This window comes from Bombina bombina, chromosome 5 (genome assembly GCF_027579735.1).
Source record: "Bombina bombina isolate aBomBom1 chromosome 5, aBomBom1.pri, whole genome shotgun sequence".
Lineage (NCBI taxonomy): Eukaryota > Metazoa > Chordata > Amphibia > Anura > Bombinatoridae > Bombina > Bombina bombina.
In genome coordinates, this window is record NC_069503.1 from 36,182,673 (window position 1) to 36,201,082 (window position 18,410).

The 18,410-nt window shown below is 35.7% G+C and overlaps 1 protein-coding gene across 1 annotated transcript in view; it reads left to right on the forward strand.

The window, feature by feature from the left end:
- Positions 1-17,455, forward strand: part of LOC128659777 (zinc finger protein 721-like) — a 183,579-nt gene extending 166,124 nt beyond the window's left edge. Inside the window, exons 5-6 of the mRNA XM_053713352.1 lie at positions 8,152-10,876; positions 17,344-17,455. Of these exons, the coding sequence (XP_053569327.1) occupies positions 8,152-9,854 (1,703 nt within the window). The 3' untranslated portion in view covers positions 9,855-10,876; positions 17,344-17,455. The remainder of the gene's footprint in view (positions 1-8,151; positions 10,877-17,343) is intronic.
- The last annotated feature ends 955 nt before the right edge of the window (positions 17,456-18,410 follow it).

Consider the following 18,410-nt stretch of genomic DNA (forward strand, 5'->3'; position numbering starts at 1 on the left):
CTAAGTCCACATGAAGGTGCGGCCCTCATTCCAGCTCAGCTGGTAGGGGGCAGATTACGTTTTTTCAAAGAAATTTGGATCAATTCCGTTCACAATCTTTGGATTCAGAACATTATTTCAGAAGGGTACAGAATTGGTTTCAAGATAAGACCTCCTGCAAAGAGATTTTTTCTTTCCTGTGTCCCAGTAAATCCAGCGAAGGCTCAAGCATTTCTGAAATGTGTTTCAGATCTAGAGTTAGCTGGAGTAATTATGCCAGTTCCAGTTCTGGAACAAGGGATGGGGTTTTATTCAAATCTCTTCATTGTACCAAAGAAGGAGAATTCCTTCAGACCAGTTCTGGATCTAAAAATATTGAATCGTTATGTAAGGATACCAACATTCAAAATGGTAACTGTAAGGACTATCCTGCCTTTTGTTCAGCAAGGGCATTATATGTCTACAATAGAGTTACAGGATACATATCTGCATATTCCGATTCATCCAGATCACTATCAGTTTCTGAGATTCTCTTTCCTAGACAAGCATTACCAGTTTGTGGCTCTGCCGTTTGGCCTAGCAACAGCTCCAAGAATTTTTACAAAGGTTCTCGGTGCCCTTCTGTCTGTAATCAGAGAACAGGGTATTGTGGTATTTCCTTATTTGGACGATATCTTGGTACTTGCTCAGTCTTTACATTTAGCAGAATCTCATACGAATCGACTTGTGTTGTTTCTTCAAGATCATGGTTGGAGGATCAATTTACCAAAAAGTTCATTGATTCCTCAGACAAGGGTAACCTTTTTGGGTTTCCAGATAGATTCAGTGTCCATGACTCTATCTTTGACAGACAAGAGACGTCTAAAATTGATATCGGCTTGTCGAAACCTTCAGTCACAATCATTCCCTTCGGTAGCCTTATGCATGGAAATTCTAGGTCTTATGACTGCTGCATCGGACGCGATCCCCTTTGCTCGTTTTCATATGCGACCTCTTCAGCTCTGTATGCTGAACCAATGGTGCAGGGATTACACAAAGATATCTCAAATAATATCTTTAAAACCGATTGTACGACACTCTCTGACGTGGTGGACAGATCACCATCGTTTAGTTCAGGGGGCTTCTTTTGTTCTTCCGACCTGGACTGTAATTTCAACAGATGCAAGTCTTACAGGTTGGGGAGCTGTGTGGGGGTCTCTGACGGCACAAGGGGTTTGGGAATCTCAGGAGGTGAGATTACCGATCAATATTTTGGAACTCCGTGCAATTTTCAGAGCTCTTCAGTCTTGGCCTCTTCTGAAGAGAGAATCGTTCATTTGTTTTCAGACAGACAATGTCACAACTGTGGCATACATCAATCATCAAGGAGGGACTCACAGTCCTCTAGCTAAGTATCTCGAATTCTGGTTTGGGCGGAATCCAGCTCCTGTCTAGTTTCTGCGGTTCATATCCCAGGTATAGACAATTGGGAAGCGGATTATCTCAGTCGCCAAACGTTGCATCCGGGCGAATGGTCTCTTCACCCAGAGGTATTTCTTCAGATTGTTCAAATGTGGGGACTTCCAGAAATAGATCTGATGGCCTCTCATCTAAACAAGAAACTTCCCAGGTATCTGTCCAGATCCAGGGATCCTCAAGCGGAAGCAGTGGATGCATTGTCACTTCCTTGGAAGTATCATCCTGCCTATATCTTTCCGCCTCTGGTTCTTCTTCCAAGAGTGATCTCCAAGATTCTGAAGGAATGCTTGTTTGTTCTGCTGGTAGCTCCAGCATGGCCTCACAGGTTTTGGTATGCGGATCTTGTCCGGATGGCTTCTTGCCGACCGTGGACTCTTCCGTTAAGACCAGACCTTCTGTCGCAAGGTCCTTTTTTCCATCAGGATCTCAAATCCTTAAATTTAAAGGTATGGAGATTGAACGCTTGATTCTTAGTCAAAGAGGTTTCTCTGACTCTGTGATTAATACTATGTTACAGGCTCGTAAATCTGTATCTAGGGAGATATATTATAGAGTCTGGAAGACTTATATTTCTTGGTGTCTTTCTCATCATTTTTCCTGGCATTCTTTTAGAATTCCGAGAATTTTACAGTTTCTTCAGGATGGTTTAGATAAAGGTTTGTCCGCAAGTTCCTTGAAAGGACAAATCTCTGCTCTTTCTGTTCTTTTTCACAGAAAGATTGCTATTCTTCCTGATATTCATTGTTTTGTACAAGCTTTGGTTCGTATAAAACCTGTTATTAAGTCAATTTCTCCTCCTTGGAGTTTGAATTTGGTTCTGGGGGCTCTTCAAGCTCCTCCATTTGAACCTATGCATTCATTGGACATTAAATTACTTTCTTGGAAAGTTTTGTTTCTTTTGGCCATCTCTTCTGCCAGAAGGGTTTCTGAATTATCTGCTCTTTCTTGTGAATCTCCTTTTCTGATTTTTCACCAGGATAAGGCGGTGTTGCGAACTTCTTTTGAATTTTTACCTAAGGTTGTGAATTCCAACAACATTACTAGAGAAATTGTGGTTCCTTCATTATGTCCTAATCCTAAGAATTCTAAGGAGAAATCATTGCATTCTTTGGATGTAGTTAGAGCTTTGAAATATTATGTTGAAGCTACTAAGTCTTTCCGAAAGACTTCTAGTCTATTTGTTATCTTTTCCGGTTCTAGGAAAGGTCAGAAGGCCTCTGCCATTTCTTTGGCATCTTGGTTGAAATCTTTAATCCATCATGCTTATGTCGAGTCGGGTAAAACTCCGCCTCAAAGGATTACAGCTCATTCTACTTGGTCAGTTTCTACTTCCTGGGCGTTTAGGAATGAAGCTTCGGTTGATCAGATTTGCAAAGCAGCAACTTGGTCTTCTTTGCATACTTTTACTAAATTCTACCATTTTGATGTGTTTTCTTCTTCTGAAGCTGTTTTTGGTAGAAAAGTACTTCAGGCAGCTGTTTCAGTTTGAATCTTCTGCTTATATTTTCAGTTTTTTTCTTTATAAGATTTAAACTTTATTTTTGGGTGTGAATTTTTCTCAGCGGAATTGGCTGTCTTTATTTTATCCCTCCCTCTCTAGTGACTCTTGCGTGGAAAGATCCACATCTTGGGTAGTCATTATCCAATACGTCACTAGCTCATGGACTCTTGCTAATTACATGAAAGAAAACATAATTTATGTAAGAACTTACCTGATAAATTCATTTCTTTCATATTAGCAAGAGTCCATGAGACCCACCCTTTTTGTGGTGGTTATGATTTTTTTGTATAAAGCACAATTATTCCAATTCCTTATTTTTTATGCTTTCGCACTTTTTTCTTATCACCCCACTTCTTGGCTATTCGTTAAACTGATTTGTGGGTGTGGTGAGGGGTGTATTTGTAGGCATTTTGAGGTTTGGGAAACTTTGCCCCTCCTGGTAGGAATGTATATCCCATACGTCACTAGCTCATGGACTCTTGCCAATATGAAAGAAATTAATTTATCAGGTAAGTTCTTACATAAATTATGTTTTCTATTAGCTGCACTGTTTATCATCAGAACGTTTATCCCACTGATCTGTGACTGATTCTTGTTGTTAGTAAAGACCTTAGTAAGTGTATTCTGCACCTTCAGCTGCTGCTGTTTGTCACATGACCACAGACCTAATGGACAGTGTCCTGTAAATTTGTTTTTCACTTAAAATAACATGAAACCCCAAATGTTTTTCATTATTTAAATAGAACATAACATTTTCAACAACTTTCCAACTGACTTCTATTATGATATTTTCTTCATTCTCTAGATATCATTTATTGAAGCAGCTGCAATGCACTACTGGGAGCTAGCTGAGCAGATAAGGTGAGTCAATGACAAGAGGCTTGTATGTGCCACTAATCAGCAGCTAGCGCACCATAGTGCATTATATGCTTTGTCACAAAGGTCCCCAAGGGAATAAAGCAGATTTGATAATAGGAGGTAATAGGAAAGTTGTTTAAATTTGAATAATAAAAGTTTAATTGTGACTTTGCTGTCCCTTTAATGTGTTTCTAATGACTTGTTTTACCGGTGTATAAAATAGTATAAAGTGTATGGGAAATTTCACCTTTAGCTTTATTTTTATATAAAATAACTGTTTGCTGTCTGTAATTTATTTTCATTATTAAATTGTACACAGCCTTTTAAATGACCTGATGCTCCGGCCCATACTTAGCATATGCAGGAGATCACATTATATAAACATATGAGTCTGTTATTGGCTGATAGCTGTCACATGGTACAGGAGTCTGTTATTGGCTGATAGCTGTCACATGGTACAGGTGCAGAACTACATTTATCAGAAAACAATCTACTGCTCTTTTAAATTCATAGTAAGTTGTATTGCATTTTATTTTTTTTATGCATCTGTGGTTTTGTTATTCTATATTTTATGGTTCTTTTAAATGGACTGAATTTGCCAAAAGAGCATCTCAATATATTATCACTCTATGTAAACACAAATTCTTATATTTTCTTAACTTTATCCAGGAAAACAATTGAAATTAACATTTAAGTGTTTTCTCTCCCACACCCCTATGTAGTGTGATGTAAGACAACTCAGCATTGACCAAGAGAAGTTAAAGGACTGGGGGTGGAGCACATGACAAAATGTCTGACAGTGAGAATTAGTAGGAAGTACAATACCAATACTGCAGTATCCAATTTAACTTATATTTAACATCTGATATTTAACATTTGTTTCAGGAAAAAATATTGTTTCATATAAATGATAGAGACCAAAGATAATAATATATTTGTAAAGTTGTGATATGGCCCCACTTAAATAGATTTTCTACCATTATGTTGTATAGATCTGGGAGATTCATATTTAAGGGGTAATTATAACACTCACAGAGCTAACTGTACTAAATGCTTGTGCTGAATCAATAGCACATATGTAATAACCTAAACAGCTGATCTGTATCACATGCAATGTAATTATAACACTCACAGAGCTAACTGTACTAAATGCTTGTGCTGAATCAATAGCACATATGTAATAACCTAAACAGCTGATCTGTATCACATGCAATGTAATTATAACACCCACAGCGCTAACTGTACTAAATGCTTGTGCTGAATCAGTAGCACATATGTAATAACCTAATCAGCTGATCTGTATCACATGCAATGTAATTATAACACTCACAGAGCTAACTGTACTAAATGCTTGTGCTGAATCAATAGCACATATGTAATAACCTAATCAGCTGATCTGTATCACATGCAATGTAATTATAACACCCACAGAGCTAACTGTACTAAATGCTTGTGCTGAATCAATAGCACATATGTAATAACCTAAACAGCTGATCTGTATCACATGTAATGTAATTATAACACCCACAGAGCTAACTGTACTAAATGCTTGTGCTGAATCAATAGCACATATGTAATAACCTAATCAGCTGATCTGTATCACATGCAATGTAATTATAACACACACAGAGCTAACTGTACTAAATGCTTGTGCTGAATCAATAGCACATATGTAATAACCTAATCAGCTGATCTGTATCACATGTAATGTAATTATAACACTCACAGAGCTAACTGTACTAAATGCTTGTGCTGAATCAATAGCACATATGTAATAACCTAAACAGCTGATCTGTATCACATGCAATGTAATTATAACACTCACAGAGCTAACTGTACTAAATGCTTGTGCTGAATCAATAGCACATATGTAATAACCTAAACAGCTGATCTGTATCACATGTAATGTAATTATAACACTCACAGAGCTAACTGTACTAAATGCTTGTGCTGAATCAATAGCACATATGTAATAACCTAAACAGCTGATCTGTATCACATGCAATGTAATTATAACACTCACAGAGCTAACTGTACTAAATGCTTGTGCTGAATCAATAGCACATATGTAATAACCTAATCAGCTGATCTGTATCACATGTAATGTAATTATAACACTCACAGAGCTAACTGTACTAAATGCTTGTGCTGAATCAATAGCACATATGTAATAACCTAAACAGCTGATCTGTATCACATGCAATGTAATTATAACACTCACAGAGCTAACTGTACTAAATGCTTGTGCTGAATCAATAGCACATATGTAATAACCTAATCAGCTGATCTGTATCACATGCAATGTAATTATAACACCCACAGAGCTAACTGTACTAAATGCTTGTGCTGAATCAATAGCACATATGTAATAACCTAAACAGCTGATCTGTATCACATGAATTGTTATGTGTGCCTTTAATTATACCATACGTACAGTTAATCAGAACCATTATTTATTATTATCTGTCTAAACCATTTAATACTCTTTTTACAGACACGACCAGATCACTGAGAGATATCAGGTATTGATGTAACTGGAGTGAATAAGGGAACCTTCTTCCTGAGCACAGACATTGGAGCCTGTTATCAGCATGAACTCATATGTGTTAGGTGAGTAAAATAGATATTATGCTGACTTTAATTACTGGGAAAATAGAATTAATCAGTCATTAAACAAATATAAACTATTACATTTATATCTGCATCTTTAAGAACATTTGTGTCAGTGACCGTTATAAAGAAGGAGCAACATCCATTGGGCTGAGGAGGAGGGTAAAAAATACTACACCCCCCCCCCTGTCCTTTTAGACAGACCATGTCCTACAACTGCCTAACATCACCCCCAGACCTGGTTCATTACTCAGAACACCTGCAACTCCATCTTACCCTGCCCTGACCTCGCTCATGGAACACCCATAACTACACTTATGCCTACCTTTTTCCCAAGTGTTCCCCACCCCAGAACCACCACTGATTTGTGTTTAATTTTACAGTGAGTATTATTAAACTAAAGCAGTTTTTGGCTGTTTATATAAATCAAACAACCACACCCTCTCAAAACATTTCACACTGATAATTAGTCTGTGTCTGTGATGATTAAGACATCATGTTCTCACCCAACTGGTTAAGCATGAGCCGGGCAGGGCTGTATTTGCAGCTGCTTGTGCAATGTTAAATGAGGATGTTGGATGCCACCTCTCTTGCCCTGAATACAGATGTACTTGTTCCCTGGATGAGAACATTATCCACATGCACTTTGTTTAATGCGGCCCTATAGCTTGTTTTCATCAGTAATTAGGTTTACTATGACGTAGTAATGTTTACATTCTATGTCATCCTTTTTAATTTGTGATTTACAGGTAAATAAATTTAAAGGGACACTGAACCCAAATTTTTTGCTTTTGTGATTCAGATAGATTATTCATTTTTAAGCAACTTTCTAATTTACTCTAATTATCATTTTTTCTTGGTTCACTTGCTATCTTTATTTGAATAAGAAAGCATCTAAGCTTCTTTTTTGTTTCAGACCTCTGGACAGCACTTTTTTATTGGTGGATGAATTTATCCACCAATCAGCAAGAATAACCCAGGTTATTCACCAAAAATGGGCCGGCATCTAAACTTACATTCTTGCATTTCCAATAAAGATAGCAAGAGAAGGAATAAAATTTGATAATAGGAGTAAATTAGAAAGTTGATTAAAATTGCATGCTCTATCTGAATCACTAAAGAAAAAATTTGGGTTCAGTGTCCCTTTAAAAATATAAAACGGAAGACATTTTTTAGTATAAAAAATGTTTTTTTTATTGAGATGGATTATATTATAAAGAATAAACAGTCTTATTTTTCTTAATTACATTTTTTTTTTATGTAGACAAACATGTGAATAGTTCATATCCATCCTTCACTACAGGAAGCATCAGAATGATACTGCAAACTCCAAAAATCTTAGACACTAATGACTATTCACAAACATTGGGGATATCACAGCAGATATTTAAAGATGATGATGAATTGGCAGGAACAGGGAAGCAATCATTATGTACAGAGAGTAATTTAGTCATCAAACAAGAGGACATGTATGACTTATCTAGTGGAATGATTATCCCAGAAGATAAACCACACACATTTACTGAGTTTTCAAAAAATATTAAAGAAGGGAAAAGTCTACAGTCTAACCAAATGATTCATACAAAGGAGAAACCTTTCAAATCTACAGAATGCGAGAAAAAAAAAGTCTCATCTACTAGAACACCACAAAATACACACAGGTGAGAAACCACACACATGTACTGAGTGCAGCAAATGTTTTACACAAAAGAGTTTGCTGAAAAATCATGAAAGGATTCACACAGGGGAAAAGCTTTTCACATGTACAGAGTGTGGAAAATGTTTTACAGAGAAGAGTAGTCTGAAAAAGCATGAAAGGATTCACACAGGAGAAAAGCTTTTCACATGTACAGAGTGTGGAAAAAGTTTTACAAAGAAGAGTTATCTGATAAAGCATGAAAGGATTCACACAGGGGAAAAGCCTTTCACATGTACAGAGTGTGGAAAAAGATTTACACAAATAGTTGGTCTGAAAACTCATGAAAGGATTCACACAGGAGAAAAGCCTTTCACATGTACAGAGTGTGGGAAATGTTTTACACAAATAAATAGTCTGAACTACCATGAAAGGAGTCACACAGGGGAAAAGCCTTTCATATGTACAGAGTGTGGAAAAAGTTATATACTAAAGAGTCATCTGAAAATTCATGAAAGGAGCCACACAGGAGAAAAGCCTTTCACATGTACAGAGTGTGGAAAAAGTTATATACTAAAGAGTCATCTGAAAAGTCATGAAAGGATTCACACAGGAGAAAAGCCTTTCACATGTACAGTGTGTGGAAAAAGTTTTACCGAAAAAAGTAATCTGAAAACTCATGAAAAGATTCATACAGGAGAAAAGTCTTTCACATGTACAGAGTGTGGAAAAAGTTTTACACAAAAGAGTAAATTGAAAATTCATGAAAGGATTCACACGGGAGAAAAGCCTTTCACATGTACAGAGTGTGGAAAATGTTTTACACGAAAGATTGAACTGAAATATCATGAGAGGATTCACACAGGAGAAAAGCCTTTCACATGTACAGAGTGTGGGAAATGTTTTACACGAATAAATAGACTGAAAACTCATGAAAGGAGTCACACAGGAGAAAAGTCTTTCACATGTACAGTGTGTGGAAAAAGTTTTACCGAAAAAAGTAATCTGAAAACTCATGAAAAGATTCATACAGGAGAAAAGTCTTTCACATGTACAGAGTGTGGAAAAAGTTTTACACAAAAGAGTAAATTGAAAATTCATGAAAGGATTCACACGGGAGAAAAGCCTTTCACATGTACAGAGTGTGGAAAATGTTTTACACGAAAGATTGAACTGAAATATCATGAGAGGATTCACACAGGAGAAAAGCCTTTCACATGTACAGAGTGTGGAAAAAGTTATATACTAAAGAGTCAACTGAAAAGTCATGAAATGATTCACACAGGAGAAAAACCTTTCACATGTACAGAGTGTGGAAAAAGTTTTACACATAAGAGTAATCTGAAAACTCATAAAATGAGTCACACAGGAGAAAAGCCTTTCACATGTACAGAGTGTGGAAAAAGTTTTACACAAATTAATGATCTGAAAACTCATGAAAGGATTCACACAGGAGAAAAGCCGTTCACATGTATAGAGTGTGGAAAAACTTTTACACACAAGAGGTATCTGAAAAGTCATGAAAGGAGTCACACAGGAGAAAAACCTTTCACATGTACAGAGTGTGGAAAAAGTTTTACAGAAAAGAGTAATCTGAAAACGCATGAAAGGATTCACACAGGAGAAAAGCCGTTCACATGTACAGAGTGTGGAAAAAGTTTTACAGAAAAGAGTAATCTGAAAAAGCATGAAAGGTTTCACACAGGAGAAAAGCCGTTCACATGTACAGAGTGTGGAAAAAGTTTTTCACGAATAGATAGTCTGAAAAGTCATGAAAGGATTCACAACGGAAGAAACCTTTCACATGTTTAGAAAGTAGGGTTGCCACCTTTTGCCCAGCCGATTCCCTGACACTTTGCAAATGGCCGTGGTTGAGGGTGTGGCTAGGGGTGTGGCCTTAAAATATATTTTACTATTTTTTGGTCTGCCAGTAAAGGATTGAGTGTTATAATGTTTAATTTAATACACACACACAACAACGATAGCTAGATATAGTCAGTTATATACAGTTTGGTAGACAGACTGACAGAAAGGTATATACATAAACAGATAAACGGATTAAGACATATATATATATATATATATATATATATATATATACACATTAGTAGATACAGACATATAAACAGATGGATAGAAAACAGATAGGCATAAAGAGACAGATATATAAATAGATACAGACTAGTAGATAGTTACTAACATATAAACAGACCAGTGGCATCACTAGGGGAGTACAGACCGCACCCGGTTGACACCCTCCAAAAGGTGACACCACCACATTAATTTAACATTCATTAATCATGACACCGTTTTTTTTTTCCGTTTCCTAATGATGTGCTGGTGGTAGTGCCTTGTAAGAAAGAAGGGCCAAGGAGTCCTCCATGTTAAGGCAGATGCAGGGGGTGTTTAGCACAGAGGCAGGGGCCAGGGCTTCCCTAACTAAGCATCATGCTCGAAATTAAGTGACGTCATTATTGATGTTCGGTGCTGCGCCACGCACTGGCTTTAACAGTCCTCCAGACTGTAACGCTCAGCCACCCAAAGTGCCTCCCCCATTTGAGGAATACTGTTACAGCAGAACAGTGGGTGCTAGAGTGGTCCTGAGCATCTCACTGGATTATCTCTAATTGCCAGCTACTGACTGAAGCCCGTTTGTGATGCACATGGATGGTTTATTTGTGGTTGTGCTTGAGTGATATGGAAATGAAGGGATCTGGTGACAGAAGTGAGCAACAGCATAGTGCTGGCCGAGGGAGGAGCAGCTTCGAGTCAGCTCCGGTGTGACAGACAGGGAGCACCATACACAACCAGGCGCAGTTCAGCTGAGCTGACAAGTAAGCAACTTCTATCCCTGTCTGTCGCTGTACAGTTATGACAGTGAGCGATAACTGCGTGCACTGCACCACTGAATATGTTAGTTCTACAGATAGACGAGCCCTTCAGCACAAGTGTTCTGAATGGTGACATTTTTGTGTTATTTATTTTCGGCCCAAATGTTATGCTATGGTGCTTGTTTATTAGGAAATGGCATTTGCTACATATATTGTGGATGATCAGAATATGGCATAACTATAAACATATGATGGATCCGTTATGTACTTGAGTTGTCATAGGCTGAGCTGCAGCAATCAATTCATCTCTTGCAGGAATGTTGTGTCCCCCCCTTTCAGTTGTGTTTCCCCCTCCTTTCAGTGGTCTGTCTTCCCCTCCGTGTGTGTATGTGTATATATATATAAAAACATTACTTGGGTTGGGGTTGACACCATGAGTTACCACACTAGGTATACAGAAAGATGAGCAGAAAGAGTCATATAAGGAAGATTTAAACCGAACTTGATGACAAAACATTTTATATTAACAAAGAAATGCATTAAAAAATTATGTAAATGCTGAGACATTTTTATTAGGTGGCCAACAACGAAGTTGCAGGACAACCTATTGTTAATGTCAGAATTATTATTTTTATTATTCCGCCTATTTTTCTATTGCCCATAACTCCTCGACGTTGGGGGGGAAGATTAGGAGTTAATAAATATAATGTAGGTGTCGGCGATGTTAGGGCAGCAGATTAGGGGTACATAGCTATAATGTAGGTTGTGGCGGTGTATGGAGCGGCAGATTAGGGGTTAATAGTGTAATGCAGGGGTCAGTGATAGCGGGGGCGGCAGATTAGGGATTAATAAGTGTAAGGTTAGGGGTGTTTAGACTCGGGGTTCATGTTAGAGTGTTAGGTGCAGACTTAGGAAGTGTTTCCCCATAGGAAACAATTGGGCTGCGTTAGGAGCTGAACGCTACTTTTTTGCAGGTGTTAGGTTTTTTTTGAGCTGAAACTGCCCCATTGTTTCCTATGGGGGAATCGTGCATGAGCACGTTTTTCAAGATAGCCGCGTCCGTAAGCAACGCTGGTATTGAGAGTTGAAGTGGCGGTAAATTATGCTCTACGTTCCCTTTTTGGAGCCTAACGCAGCCCTTCTGAGAACTCTAAATACCAGTGTTGTTTAAAAGGTGCAGGGGGGAAAAAAGCAGCGTTAGCTACGCGGGTCGTTACCGACAAAACTCTAAATCTAGCCGATAGTCTTCAGTTCTATCTATTCACATATTCTTTACAAATCTTTAATTTAAAATTACATTTATATAATTGAATACATTACAAATCAATTTAAACAAATTAAAATAGTTCTAATAACTTGAATTTAATTATTGATAATTTTGTTATTACAAAGATTTATATAGAAAATTGTTTTGAATTATAAACAATAATGAAAATTATAATATGAAATAAATTCCCAAAATATACCAATTGTCACATAACGATTATAAAATTAAAGAACAATCTATTTTAATAATATAACATTATTAAAAAATAATTTACATTTAATATCAATTTGCTATTATTTTTTATTATTATTATTATGATATTAGTTATTAAAGGTTCAGTAAAGCAAAAAAGAATTTGATTTAAAAATATTGTTTTAGCAATTACAGTCACTCTCTACCTCTCTCTCTATTTCTCTCTCTGCCTGTTTCTCTCTATCTTTTCACTTTCTCTATTTTTACTCACTCTCGATCAATTTCTTTATCTCTGTCAATCTCTTTATCTCTTTCTCTCTATCAATTTTTATCTATCACTTTCTGTCTCTCAATTTTTCTCTCTCTATCTCTCACTCATTATTAATTTATCTTTCTCTCTCCTTTTCTCTATCTTACTTTATCTTTTTCTCTTTCTCTCTCTATCTCACTTTCTCTATCTATCTATCTATCTATCTATCTATCTATCTATCTATCTCACTTTCTATCTCTCTATCACTTTCTATCTATCTTTCTCTCACTCACTCACTCTCTCCTAGATTCTCTATGTCTCTCTCTGTCTCTCTCACTTTCTCTCTATCTTTCTCTCACTGTCTCTTTCTCTCTCTCTCTCTCACTCTCTCTCTCCTAGATTCTATATGTCTCTCTCTCTCTATCTCTCTCTCTATAATTTTCTTTATATCTCTCTCTCTCTCTCACTCTCTCTCTCCTAGATTCTATATGTCTCTCTCTCTCTATCTCTCTCTCTATAATTTTCTTTATATCTCTCTCTCTCACTCACTCTCTCCTTGTCTATCTCTCTATTTCTCACTTTCTCTCTCTATATCTCTCACTCACTCTCAATGTATCACTCTCTCTCTGTCTCTTTCTATCTCATTTTCTGTCTCTCTATCTCTCACTAACTCAATTTATTTATCTCTCTCCTTTCTCTCTATCTTTTTATCTCTAACTTTATCTTTCTATATCTCACTTTCTCTATCTATCTCTCTAACTTTCTATCTCTCTCTCTCTCACTTTCTCTCTATCTTTCTCTTTCTCTCTCTCACTCTCTCTATCTCTCTCTTTCTCTCAATCGATCCCTCATTATATCCATATCTCTCTCTCACATTCTCTATCTCTATATCTATCACTTTCTCTCTATCTCTCTCTCACAATTGTTCTCTCTCTTTCACTCACTCTTAATTTCTCTCTCCTCTCTCACTTTCTCTGTCTCTCTCTCTATTTCTCTTTTTTTCTCTCTATATATCTCTATCGATCTCTCTCTCTTCTTCTCTCTCTCACTTTATCGCTCTCTCTTACTTTCTATCTCTATATCTCTATCTATATCTATCTATTGTCCTCTCATTTTCTTTTTATCTATCTCTCTCTATTTCTCTATCTCACCTTCTCTCTGTATCTCTCACTTTCTCTATCTATCTCTCTCTCTCTTTATCTTTCTTTTTCACTCTCTAACTTTTTATTTCTATTTTTATCTATGTCTTATTGTCTATATATTTCTCTAACTTTTTATATATAATTTGATCTCTCTCTCTCTCTCTCTCTTGCTCTCTCTCATTCTCTCTCTCTTTCAATTTTTATTTCTCTCATTCTCACACTCTCTCTCTTTGTCTTACACTCTCTTTCTCTCTCTCTTTCACTATCTCTCTCATTCTGATTATCTCTCTCTCTTGCTCAGTTTCTCTATCTCACACTGTCTCTCCCTAATTTTTCAAATGCCTCACTTTATCTGTCTTTTTGACTTGATATATATCTCTCTCTTTCTCTCAGTTTCTATCTATTTCTCACTCTCTCTCTCTCTCTATCACAATCTCTGTATCTATCTCTCTCACTTTCTCTCTCTATATCTCCCACTGTCTCTTTCTAACTTTCTCTCTCTCTAAATTTCTCTCTCTATCTGACTTTCTTTTTATCTCTCTCTTTCTGTCACTTTATATCTATCTATTTCTATCTCTCGCTCTTTCTGTATTTCTCTCTCTAACTTTCTCCCTCTCTCTATCTTGCACTGTCTCTCTATAAATTTCTCTTTCTCTCTTACGTTCTATCTATCTCTCTTGCTTTCACTCACTTTCTATCTCTCTCTCTCTCTTGCTTTCACTCACTTTCTCTCTATATCTCACTCTCTATCTCTATCTCTGTATCTATCTCTCTCACTTTATCTCTCTCTATATCTCGCACTGTCTCTCTATAACTTTCTCTATATCTAAATATCTTTCTCTCTCTGACTTTCATTGTATCTCTCTTTCTCTCAATTTCTATCTATCTATCTCTCTCTGTATCTCTCTCTCTCACTTTCTCCCTCTCTCTATCTCGCACTGACTCTCTCTAACTTTCTCACTCTCTGACTTTATATCTCTCTCTCTATTTTCACACTTTCTATCTAATCTATCTCTCTCTCTCTGTATCACTCTCTCACTTTCTCCCTCTCTCTATCTCGCACTGTCTCTCTATCACTTTTTCTGTCTCTCTTACTTTCTATCTATCTCTATTGTTTTCACTCACTTTCTATCTATCTTTTTCTCTCTCACTCTCTCTATATATATATCTCTGTATCTATCTCTCTAACTTTCTCTATCTCTATCTCGCACTGTCTCTCTCTAACTTTCTCTCTCTCTAACTTTCTATCACTCTCTGACTTTCTATCTATATCTATCTTTCTCTAACTTTCTATCTATCTATCTCACTCTCTATCTCGCACTGTCTCTCTCTAACTTTCTAATTCTTTCTGACTTTCTATATATCTCTATTTTTCTCTACTTTCTATCTTTCTATCTATCTCTCTCTCTCTCCCTGTATATGTCTCTCTCACTTTCTCCCTCTCTCTATCTCGCACTGTCTCTCTCTAAATTTCTTTCTCACCTTCTCTCTCTCTCTGACTTTCTACCTATCTCTCTCTCTTTATCTGACTTTCTATCTATCTATCTCTCTCTCACTTTCTATCTATCTCTCCCTCTCACTTTCTCTATCTCTCTCTTTCTCTCACTATTTCTCTCTTTCTCTCTCTCTTTATCACTTTCTATCTTTCTCTCTCTCTTTCACTTTATCTCTATTAATTTATATATATTTTTTATTATTTTATTATCTATCTCCCTCACTTTACATCTCTCTATCTCTAACTTTCTCTCTATCTCAATGTCTCTATCTCTTCCACTATATCTCTCACTCTCTCTCACTCTCTCTTTCTCTCTCTCTCTCTCTCTCTATTTATGACTTTCTATCTTTCTCTCTATCTCTATCACTTTATCTCTCTCTATATCTCTATCTTTCTAAATTTCTATATATCTACTTTTACATCTCTCTCTCACTTTATCTTTTTCTCTCTCTATCACTTTCTATCTCTCTCTCTATCTAACACTTTCTATCTTCTCTCTCAATTTATCTTTATTTGTATATATCTATCAATGTTTATCATCTCGCTATCTATTTCTATCTCTCTCACATTTGAACTATCTATATCTCTCTCTGTCTCTCTCTAACTCTTTCTCTCTCTTACTTACTCTCTATCTCAATCTCTCTCACTTTAAATCTATCTATATATCTATCACTTTCTCTCTCTCTCTCTCTCTCTCTCTCTCTCTCTCTCTCTCTCTATATATATATATATATATATATATATATATATATATATATATATATATATATATATAGAGAGAGAGAGAGAGAGAGAGAGAGAGAGATATCTCTATCTGTGACTTTCAAAATATCTCTAGCACTTTCTATATTTTTTTCTCTAGCTCACTTTCTCTCTCTATTTTTCAATATCAATTACTATTTCTCTATATCGCTCTCACTTTATCTATATCTATAAATTGTTCACTTTCTCTATCGCTCTCTTTTTTATCACTCACTCTATCTCACGCTCTCTCTCTCTCATACTTTCTCTATCTCACTTTATATGTCTATCTATCTCTCTATCTATCATTGTCTCTATTTCTCTCACTTAATCTCTCTCTTTCTCTCACACTCTCTTTGGCTCACTCTCTATCTTGTTGTCTATTTTTCACTCTGTCTCTATTTAATTTTCTATCTCTCTCTGTCTCTCATTGTCTCTATATCTATATTTCTCAATGCCTCTCTCTCTCTCTCTCTCTCTCTCTCTCTCGCTCTCTCTCAATTTATCTCTCTATCACTTTATATCTATCTCTATATCTCTCAAAGTCTCTCTCTCTCTCTCTTACTTTCTCTATCTCTCTCTCTCACTTTGTCTCACTCTTTATCTTGCTCACTTTCGCTCCCTCTCTATTTCTCTCATTTTTGCAATGTCTTTCTCACTTTATATCTCTCTCTTTTTCTATCTCTCTCTATCCATATCTCTCTCTCTATCTATTTCTATCGCTCTCTCTCTCTTTCTCTCTCCCCCTATGTCTCTTTCTCTATCACCTATGTATTTTATTTTTTAATATCAGGGTATTACCTATTTTTAAATTTAAAATAAAGATAAGAATATTTATTTTTATTTCAATTTTTTTTATTTCATTATGTTCTAATAAAAAAAAATAATTAAATTTATTTAAATATATTTGATTTCTAAAGATCAATGATACTTAAAATCTATTGATAATTCTTACCAATTTTAATCCGAAATTTATTCACAGACTATACTCCATCACTACATTTTATATTTTTATACCTTTAGTCAATACTTCTTTTCAATAACCCTTATTTAATTTATTTGGTTCTATATTATTTCTAAAGTTTTCATAATATCATTTTCTAGAAGATATATAACATATAATCTAGGTATTAATGTGCATATAATTAAAGTAAAGTGTAATCAAGTGTTATGATAGAACATACAATTTCTCTTGTATATAAAAAAGTTTATTATAATTAATTTTATATTAAAGATTAAACAAATTTAGAGAAATGTTATTAAATATTTTAGTGTTAGTAGGGTCATCAAATTCATGTGTCCATAGGTCAACCAGTGTTAATTTATACAACTATTTTTTAATTTTTAAATATTGATTTTTTTTTTATTTACATATTTTATTAGGAGGATTATAAGAATGCCAGACTGCATTGCAATTGGATGCCTTAGTTCTGCAGTTTCTCTTCATGTTTTCCCAAAGACACATGAAAGAATCCGTCTTTGGCTTAAACAAACCAACCAATGCAATCCAGACGAGTTAGAAAAGATGGTACAATTGGTCTACGATACAAACAAGGCCACAAGGTACAGAATGTGCTCATTACACTTCCATCCTGACTCCTACTATACCCATGGAGTGAGTAGGTATTTAAAAGATACCTCTATCCCAACCATTTTTCCATCAAGAATATTTCTACCTGGTACATCAGCTTCAAATACAGAAACAACTAGTGTTTCCATTGACAACACTAACGTTCCATCAACATCTACAACGTACCCACCATATGTTTTTGAAACAAGGGAAAGGATACATGTATGTCATGCATGTGGACATAATCTGAATATTTCAAAGGTTGAAGTATCTACAAATACAGATAACAAAATATTCCATGACCAATCAACTGATTTTAACCCATACTACGGTACACTAAGTGCTAATGTTCAGACAACAACAATTATAAAGACAAAAAACAAATCAACCGACACAAAAAATCTCCGAAAAAGCATTGATAAGTACACATGGACTATGGGTGATGTGTCAGAAGACAGTAGTCTCTCATTATTTTCAATTGTTCCTAAATCAATTCAAGCTCCAATTGAATTACCAAGACAATCAATGACAGAAATGGATAATAGCAATCCATTAAATGTAGCAATTCTTCAAACACCAAAGACAATATCAAGCTACACACAAACCGATCGAATCAGAAAACCAAATCCAGACGAAATAGAGCAGAGTGGTATAGATCAAACATTTTTGAGTGTTGACCTTTCTCAGATAGAAAATATGGATGAAGATCCAAAGGATCCGACTTACATTCCAGAAAATACTGAAGACACTGCCGACGAATTTTCTATGATTGTTGAACCAACCAATGAGGATTATGTGTACGAACGTAAATTTATTGTGTTTGAAAAATGTTTAGATTAAATTTTAAAATTAATTCCTTGTAGATTCAGCAGTAGTTGCA